The sequence below is a fragment of the Gymnoscopelus microlampas genome, assembly GCF_963454915.1.
Source record: "Gymnoscopelus microlampas genome assembly, chromosome: 5".
NCBI lineage: Eukaryota > Metazoa > Chordata > Actinopteri > Myctophiformes > Myctophidae > Gymnoscopelus > Gymnoscopelus microlampas.
Window position 1 is genome coordinate 40,113,578 of NC_139942.1, and position 10,124 is coordinate 40,123,701.

At 41.1% G+C, this 10,124-nt stretch overlaps 1 protein-coding gene across 1 annotated transcript in view; it reads right to left on the minus strand.

The window, feature by feature from the left end:
- Positions 1-6,968, minus strand: part of LOC311045094 (uncharacterized protein) — a gene marked incomplete at its 3' end in the record, with an annotated part of 7,034 nt that extends 66 nt beyond the window's left edge. Inside the window, exons 1-7 of the mRNA XM_084056902.1 lie at positions 6,933-6,968; positions 6,744-6,829; positions 6,327-6,466; positions 5,950-6,007; positions 5,789-5,860; positions 2,313-2,586; positions 1-19 (exon numbers count right to left, since the gene is read on the minus strand). The exon at positions 1-19 is cut by the window's left edge and continues 66 nt beyond it. Of these exons, the coding sequence (XP_083913028.1) occupies positions 1-19; positions 2,313-2,586; positions 5,789-5,860; positions 5,950-6,007; positions 6,327-6,466; positions 6,744-6,792 (612 nt within the window). The 5' untranslated portion in view covers positions 6,793-6,829; positions 6,933-6,968. The remainder of the gene's footprint in view (positions 20-2,312; positions 2,587-5,788; positions 5,861-5,949; positions 6,008-6,326; positions 6,467-6,743; positions 6,830-6,932) is intronic.
- Positions 6,969-10,124: the final 3,156 nt, after the last annotated feature.

Sequence of the window (10,124 nt, forward strand, 5' to 3'; positions counted from 1 at the left end):
GAAGCCTCCCTGACTGCCGCTGACAGCCACAAACCACGTCAAGTAGAGAAGAGAGGGGTGTAAGGTGTGTGTGTGTGTGTGTGTGTGTGTGTGTGTGTGTGTGTGTGTGTGTGTGTGTGTGTGTGTGTGTGTGTGTGTGTGTGTGTGTGTGTGTGTGTGTGTGTGTGTGTGTGTGAGAGAGGAGACCTGAGTGTTAAGTTTATAGAGGCTGCATAAAATAACCTTGACAACAATAAACAAAATCAAAGCCTGGCACAATTGCCTATGGGTTTACAAATTAATACAGAATTTAGACACATTTGATAAATATCTGTCCTTAGGTCCTGTATTGTATGAATTAATTCACTGTCCAATGCCATCTTTCTATTTGACTATTATTATGGATGGTAAATTATAGGTCATGCTCTACCACTTTAGAGTTGGAATATACTTTAAAACCTGCTCCACTATTATTTAATGTCCACACTTCCTTGTTGTTACTCAACTTTAACGTGACCTTCCCCATGTCCCCTGGTGTGGTTGAAATCCTTTAAGAAAAACCTCTGTTATTTTCTCTCCCCAAAACTCCCTATAATGGAGCATTAGAGTACCTCTATCTTTGCTCTCATTTAGTAGGCCTATGCCAGAATCTATGATATGTTAATGTCCCATCACACCCCCACAATCCCATTCATGTAATAATCCATAATAATAAACAAAGGAATCACATCCTCATTGACCAATGCATGGCTTTTGTAAGGCTCTGGATTCGCTGATTGTCATTCAGCCTGTGATATCCTACCCCATCAGATTCGTATCTCAAACCTGGACCCGTCGAGTGCCATCACGCTTACTGTACATCACTCTGGGATGTAAGGGCTGGTCCTGGTCTGTGAATGCCCATCTTTCCACACATAATGGCAAACACATGACTGGTCACTGAATGGATTCTGGTACCCCAAAACCTAAACGTACCCACTACTGTGGAAATATTTTGCTGGACATTTTGAGTTTATAATATCATGAATATTTAGATGAGTTAATTCATTAGGCTATTTCCATGCCAGGTTTCAATAGGACAGTATACCTACTCAACACGACACATCAGCACAGAATTTTTGTTTCCATGGTCAGGTATCGTGACAATCGAGCCCCCCCCCCCCCCTTTCTAGTGGAGTAGGGAGGCTGAACAGGGCTTAGACAAGTCAAAATGGTGACGTGTAATGCTGCCGACTACTGATTGGTCAGAGAATCCATGTGTCATCACAGAACACAGAGCAACAACTTCACCGGGGCCAGATTTCAGTTGGCGAGTCGTGGTTGCTATGGCCAGACTTTGTTTTATAAGTATTATTGTAATTGTGTCTCTAATTGCTCTTGTTAGAATTCGGTTAAATTAGACTGCAATTTGTTTGTCAGTGAAGCACCAAGCACCCACCTCCAAGCACAGACAAATGACACATTATTGTTTTATACTGTATACTGTATGTATTTTTGATCTTCTCAGTGATGTCTCCCATGTGTAATTGCTGGTGAAGAAATGGGTGAGATTAGAACACACTACTGTGTCAACATGTGTGTCCACTACCGAGGTGAAGAAACTGACTGTATGGAAGTAGTGAATTTTGAAATAATAAGTAAGTAGGTCGGGAGAGGCTTGTTGTCGGTATCAGCCGATAACGTGGGAGTCTGTCCCTGTTACAAAGCTAGTTCCCTGGGAGATGGATTGCTGAGGTGGAGCGCCAGTAATTACCGCACCCAAACCGTGCTACTCGTACTCTGAGTTGGTGGTGCCCAGGATCGAAGGCGAGAGCTCTGCATTTTGAACACATTTTGAAAGCAAAGATTTAAACTAGCAGCTGTAGATGTTAAATGTATCAAGATTAAGGAACTACATGACCTATTTATTGCCTAAAATGAATATGTTGTTTACAAATGAGCTGCCAGAGATGAGCAACAATTATCTCTACACTGCACAACAGCTCTCCTGGCTGGTCAGAGCATCAGGCCGCTCGGAACAGCACCGGAGCTGTCCCTGCTCCCACAATACCTTATGTTTGTTGTTTAATTTATCTATCTACAACTGATAGTTTAAAACTATAATGTAATAATACTTTTCATGATCTCAGGTTTGCTCTTACGTCTGCAGGAATCAAGGGCAGCATCCATGTAATGAATAAATACTTTATTTATGGTCAATAGATGTATTGTAGATATAGTGACCAAGACCCATGGTCAATGAAACCTACATAATATGTCTGTATTTGAAGAGTGTGGCAGAGTCAGTGACAGAGTTAGAAAAAGGACCTAGGCAGCAACAGTTACTGAGTTACAGGGATATGTGAGAGGGAGGACACAGTTTATGTCTGATGCCCTGCTTCACCCGCTCTTCATCATCCTCTGATGAGGAGGAGGAAGAATAGAGGGAGGAAGAAGAGCTGCCTGAGCTCCTGGCTGACTCGTCATCACTGCTGGATTCCTCTGAATCATCTTCATCTTGTGAATCTAAGTCGTCGTCATCATCATCATCATCATCATCATCATCATCGTCCTCGTCATCGTCCTCGTCATTGTCATCATCACCCTTACTTTGTTCCACCTCTTGCTCTGTTGAAAGGGAACACAATGCAAATGTAAAGGCATTTGAGAAGGTGCAGCATAGTGTTTATTCACAAACTAACTTTCAAGCTAATAACATGACGCATCGTTTCACGTTGTTAGCTTGAACATTTTTTTAAAATCGGCACGTCACTGCTGTATGATTAGGCTTTCTCTATCTTGTTCCAAATAACTGCAACGTCCTCATTGTCTGCAGTCTTTACATCATACAGAACAGGTTAATGAATCCATATAACACATTCCTAAAGGCTGTTATTTTTTTCTTTCTTACAAAGTACATTGCATGCCATGATATCCCTCCTTCTATAAGACAATGGTTAGCACACAGTGAACTGACTTCAATATGGTTTCATAAGATGTATTGATATCATTGTAGCATGGACAGAATAACATAAAGTACAGCAATAGTATGTAACAGTTCCCAACTAGTTCTCTGAAACAATGTTGTGTAAGCTATTGTTATACAATATAACACACAAGACTGTGAGAACGCACACATAGGCCTGTAATATAAAATGGGCGTGTGTGTATGTGGCAACAATAAGTCCATCCAGAGTTTAGAATCCACAACTGAGTGGTGGGTCGGGTTGCCGTAATTAGTAACCTCGCAATTAGTGACTTTGGATATTGTGTTTAACATCAAGCTTGGCTAAAAACGTAATTTGGTAGCTTCATCGACAGATGGGGGACAGCTCTGAGTGGTAGGCAAGCTGCAAGGAAGAATGTGTGAGTCTCAAGTTTCTTCCATGACAGCTGTGAGAGCTCACTATTACAGTGTCACTTCCAGCACCATGGACAGCATCCATGGTGCTGATCTGGGGAGGCAGGCATCTGGGGAGGCAGGCAGCCACAAGTAAGCTGCATCCCTGTGATTGCTAACAACCTATTGCAAGAAAGCAGTGTGGCTGTGGAGCAGACTCCTTTCTAGGGATGGGATCTCCAGCTGGGCAAAAAAGAGCTGGAGTATGGGCTGTGAGTAGAAAGAAAACCCTCACAATAGGCTCTATGCACAGCAGCCATATTGGAAAGAAATTGGGCCTCTTCTTACTTCCTTCACAGGTGTTACCAATGATACTAATGAAGGCTCTGTTCCATTCTGGTCAGGGTGCTGATATTGTGCATGTTGACTCACTAGAAACACTCCATTTTGGTTCCCAAATGGCCCCTTATGGTGGGTATCTAACTCTGAGAGTGTACAAATGGAACCAAATGGACCCTTACGGTCCATTTGGTTCCATTTGTACACTCTCAGAGTTATGGGGGTCCTTGAAAATAAGACAACCACTATGCCACACTAAATGGAACAGAGCCTTAATTATTATCATTGGTAACACCTGTGAAGGAAGTAAGGAAGGGGCCCAATTCATTCCCAATATGGCTGCTGTGCATAGAGCCTATTGCATGTGAATTAGTCTTGCCTAGACAGATGACCTACCCATACGTCTAGTGACCCCTAAATTCAATGTGTCAGATAAAACTTAGTGGAAACAATTCAGAGCAATACAAAATAACTGCATTGCATAACCAATGCAAAGACTTTAGGGTGGTCCTTCATATTAGGACGGTATCAGGATTGGTTTCCAAAGCAGTGGACATAGGTTGGCTATTGAAGCTATTCTCCCGAATAAATTTTGATTTAGAAATGCCCCGCCCAGCCCCAGGCCAACCCCCGCTCCTCTGGGAGAGGTGGGCCTACCTGAACCTCCAGAATACTAATGATACCATACCACAAATGGTAAGAATTGTTGGACAGCAATAGCCTAAATGTTACTGTGAATAGAAAGTCTGCTCTACAATAATCGGAGCCCAGCAAAGAGGCTTGTGCTCCCTTTGGGAGAAACAGGTGGCCCAGAAAGCAAAAGGAATCATTAGCCAGTCTGGCCATGTTCTGTCGAGTGAATTCACTGTACTGCCCTCAGGCCGGCTTTAATGTGCCTCTTAGGAGAACAAACCGCTACCGCTTAATGGCGATAATAGGTATAGTAATTTAAAATCACTGTTACATTCCTTAAACTCTGTTTTTAGCGGCGCTAGCCGCTCTATACCTTTAGGTATAGAGCGGATATTAGCCCTCTATACCTGGCTTTTGCGTCAAGGTTCTGATTGGTCAGGCCCGCCAAGGTTCTGATTGGTCAGGTCCGTCAACGTTCTGATTGGTCAGGCCCGTCGAGGTTCTGATTGGTCAGGTCCGTCAACGTTCTGATTGGTCAGGCCCGTCGAGGTTCTGATTGGTCAGGTCCGTCAACGTTCTGATTGGTCAGGCCCGTCAAGGTTCTGATTGGTCAGGCCCGTCAAGGTTCTGATTGGTCAGGCCCGTCAAGGTTCTGATTTGTCAGGCAAGGGGACTATTCATGACACCGTATAGAGCGGATATTAGCCCTCTATACCTGGCTTTTGCGTCTACGTTCTGATTGGTCAGACACGTCAACAAAGTGATTGGTCAAGCTTCACGTGACACGTGGCTATAAACACATTATAAACACTTATTGATGACAAAATGTATCAAAGGCGCCGCTACCTTCACACAGGTGTGATTTTTATGAACTATAATAACATATTATTTTATCGTTTTATTCCATAATATGCAGTATACATTCTTTACTTGATTTATTATGAAGTATAAAATAGGGCTTAAGTGGTTAAGCCCTATTTTTTTTCTCCCTTTTTGTGATCAATGGAGTCATCTGAATAGAAGCCATAGAATCTGTCAGCATGCACGTCTGGCAGGGTATTGTAATTGGTCTGTGTGAACAAAACAACATGAGAACAAATGGCCGGAGTTTCATGAAACGATTAGGAGACATCCCCGAAGAAATAATACATCTTTGGGTTGAAAAGGTCAAAAGTCAAGGTCAGAATCAAGGGAAAGATCAAAATCGAGATCACAGATTTTCACCAACAATTGGTGGGAACGATGAGTAGGCTTGGCTTAACTTTTGGGTCAAAAAGTAATAACTAATAAAATGTCAAGGTAACTAAAGTCCAAACATAATTGGCCATATCTCAGGAATGGAAAGGTGCCATGCAGGACTTTCTGTGGCATTTTCTTTACTTATACATACGTATGTGGTGCTTCACTCACCTCTGGTAGGACCAGGCATGTACTGTATATAGTATGCACAAAAGCATGTACTGTATATGCATAAATGCGTACATGCATATTATGCATATGAAAATATCAAAGGCTCACCTTCCAACAGCTTCTCTTGGATCAGCGGGAGGAACTGCTTGGCCTCAGGATTCTCTGGCTCGTAGACAAGGACTGGAACGAGCAGAGAAAAAAGACATTACTCATAACATTGACAGGTGGAGTTTTATTGACTGACAGGACACTGATGCAAAACCACATACTCATCTGACACAGTTTGCTCGCCAGCTGAAAGTCTCTCGCCATCACCGCTTGGAGGAACTGAAAGAACATGTGAGCTTTGATTTCTCCCAGCACACCCACTATGCAGAATCATGTAATGCAGGTGATTCTAAACCTTTTTAATTTCAAGGACCCCCAGTTTGATATGCATTAGGCCATCGGCCCCCATTTTATATAATTTCTATCTCTCGTCCTCTAATATTCACTTTAACATCATCAGTGTTAATTTAACTCTGAGAGTTAAAGACCTGTAAGGGTCCATTTGGTTTCTAAATATCCATCATTTATCTGGGGACCCCCTGGAACCCCCCTCAAGGACCTCATGTTGAGAACCAGTGCTAATAGTCAGTTGGTTCACCTCAGCCATGAGCTCCAGAGGAGCCCTGTGGTCTTCGTATTCATCCTCGTCGTCCTCTTCCTCACTCTGTTCCTCCTCCTCTTCACACGGCTCAGGTACGGGGAGGGGCTCAACGGGTGGGGGAGCATATACTTTCTCTCCTGGAATTAAATGTTAATTTTTATGTTTTATCCATTTTCTTCTTCTTGTTACTGCAATTTAAAATAATGTTTTGTTGTTTGCACTGCTTGTTTGTAATTTGAGGTTTCATTTTAATCTTTTTAATTTGTTTGCTTTTAACTTGAATGTTCATTTATTTATACATTTCGTTCCCTACCCTCCCTACCTCAAGCCAGGCCAGGCCACCATTGTAAATAAGAATTTGTTCTTAATGACTTGCCTGGTTAAATAAAGGTTAAAGTGTTCTCTGCTCCATACCTGTCAGAGTTGAGTTTGATGGCCGCTGTGGCTTTTGGGGGCTTTTCATTTTCAGGTCTTGAATGGGTGCAGCTGTTTCTTCAACCCTGCAATCAGGTTTATGGTTGTGAGACTGGTGGATAGGGCGTTTATATAATTAATTGCTCTTACTGTAGCGGCCTATCAAAATGTGCACACTCATGTACAAACCCTGCTGTAATGTTCAGGTTTTCCTCTATTGCAGCAGGCTCTGTGGCAGACAGACAGAATGCATTGTGAAAAATACCTCAGTCCAGAAACACCCCTGTCATTAATTTGATATTGCAATAAATGGTATAAGGTTTATGTTAAAGTTTATGTCACACACACACACACACACACACACACACACACACACACACACACACACACACACACACACACACACACACACACACACACACACACACACACACACACACACACACAGTTATTTTCGTAATGATCATTCTGAACCTATACGGAAATATGCAGCCCTACTGCAAACCTCTGTAATTCCACAGAGATGATTCCAATGACAACCTTACATCCCCAATGTCAGACAAGCCACCATCCTAAAGGACTTTCAGAATATTACAGAATAGGCATTACTGTGTTCATACCTCCTGCACACTGTTCTTCAACTGTCACAGACACAGAACCCTGAAGAAAAAAATCGGCAATTTGAGTGGTACAAGCTAAGTGCGATACCGGAGCAAAATCTTACAGTCAGACAAGTTACAAATACAATTTAGGCAAGAGTAAGACTAGAGAAGTCTATTACCCGGGGTTTGAACCAAACTTTCATGTCTTATCCAGGATTTGAACCAAGGCACATAACAGAACACATTTCTACCACTCTGCCAACAAGGCATTCTCGTTTGGATAGAGAAGATAGTATGAGCTTCAGGCAGTATAGTTGTCAACATACACCTGTGCAGCAGGTGTCCTACCCAACACCAGGGTCTACATTTCTCAACGGAAGAGAAGGGAGCCCTCCAACCACTGCAGATGTACAGTACTAGTTATATTGTATTAGCATACTCTACTACTACATATTGGTCAAAATAAAGTTGTATTCAATAAAATAACTTCCGGATTGCAGCTTTAATCTGATCCAAATCACCCACCTGAACAGAATGAGACGGTGCACGGACAGGAAGACTCCTATGGGACAAAGGATCATTATGATCATTCTATTATGCAATCTCTCTTTGTGTTATTATTTAGATTTGCTTGACTCCTTACCGCCGTTTATTAGTGATGGGTTTTTGTCCTGCAGTGTCTAGGATACAATAGTACAACAGCTTGGTATGAAATACTATAATAACCAGAAGGTGAAAATGCATCATCAGAGAAGAAAAGCAAATTTGTTGAAGTCTGAATGAGCTCTCCTCTTACCATAAGGTGTGTTGGTTTCAGCGTGTGGAGAGATCAATGATGATGTCAGCTACATTCATGTGTGAAGAAAACAAAGTTATTTTCAACAAATATGTCAGAGGCGATATGACTTCAAATCAATATCCCTATTATTACCTTGATTACAATTAATGAACGATTGTAGGTCGGACTTGTCAGGCTTGTAGATCGACTATTTTTGTACGCCACCATTGTCAGACAAATCAATTTAGTTGATTATAAAAACGTCTATTACATCAAATAGAATGACACTTTCTTTTTTAAATAGCCGATCTACAAGCTCACAACGGGTTGTGATCTGATGTGACACGTTTTGTGCTTGTAGATAGGCAATTTTTTTGAAAAATGTTGACAAATGACAAATCTTCTCTTATAGGCTACCTGGCACAAATTATTTTCAGATGGGGGTCCATGGCCAAATATCAATTTGGGGGTCCTTCCTTGACATGAAAATGAGAACCACTGCTCTTATCATCACATACTGTAGTAGGTCTATGTGTTCTTAGATAATCCTCAGAAAAACGTACATTTACCTGCTTCTGTGAAACCTTGGATGATCTCCCCAAACATTCTAACCTAAGCACAACATAAGGAGAAATTAGATCAGTTACAGTAAGTTTACGGTCTTATTTATTTATTTTCAAAAACAAGTAGCCAAGTAGGCTACATAAACGTTTAAGTCGGTGTTCAATACTGACAGTTGTATTTAGGATTGGTAAAATGTGCTTCATTGATAGGCTACATTGTGTCAGTCAGCGCTTTGTATTGTAGCTTTATAGTAAAAGGTATAGGCCGTCATCTAGCTCTATAGTGGAGAAAATATCCTTTTACATACACAATTAGGCTATATATTGTTTCAAAAGATTTTCCAAAAGTGTAAAAAAAAAAAAAGTATATATATATTTATTATATATTATATATATATATATAGGCTATAGCATACATGAGAAAAAACTATTTTTTTCAAAAGAATAAATAAATAGCAGAAATCAAAGAAATTCCATACATTTCCCACCAAAAAGAAAAAAACTTTAAAAAGTTGTGAAAATAGCAGATGTACAAGCTCACAACGTGGCACGAAGCGACATGTTGTGACCTTGTACGTCTGCTATTTTCACTAGTTTGGGTCCTGGGGATATATCGAATTTCCCTTTTGGGTCTTGAGCTAAAAAGTTTGTGAACCACTGATCTAGAGTTACTAGTAGCCTAGTGCTTTGCTCACCTGCTCATGGAGGAAACACAACGCAGAATAGGCTGCCTTAAAATATTAAGTATTTAGTTTAATTGTTGTTGTGTCTGTCCACTAGCTCTAACGGGCGATATACAAGGAACTAGGCATGTAACCGGAGAGAAAACAAACTCTTATTGCCATAGAAACGGTGTCCTTCCCTCCCCCTTTGTTACGCAGTAGTTTGGGCTAGATCCCATAGCCGGAGGTAATGGTCACGCTGGTTCTGGTTGTCACGGCAACAGCTGACGACTGACTAGGTCCAGTATAGGCATCTAACAAAATGTAGAAAAATAAGAATAAGCTGAGAAATGGACGGAAATAATGTATAATATAATATAATAAAGTGTAGCCTATTTACGATTTGAACATGCACGGACTGGTACATCAAATATCAGACCAAAATTAACCCTTCAGCAGCTTCTTTTTATGCCCCACTGGCTATGGTTTTGTAGCACTTTGCAGCACTTGTGTATGCCTATTTGGCCTCCCATTTATAAAATAAATGTAAATGTAGCCTAAAATAAAATATAAAATAAATAAATAGGCTATATATAAATTAAATAAAAACACTGGTGCCCAGAGTTCTGCAGGTGCCCACTGTTCCGGTTACCCTGACAACATAGTCATTGACTATGGATGTTATAGTTTTGCTGTTTGTGTTGACTATTAGTGTTACATGTGTCAGTAGCGTCTGTGGAAGAGTGTGACAGTAGAGTGTGTATGTCAGAGAGTGG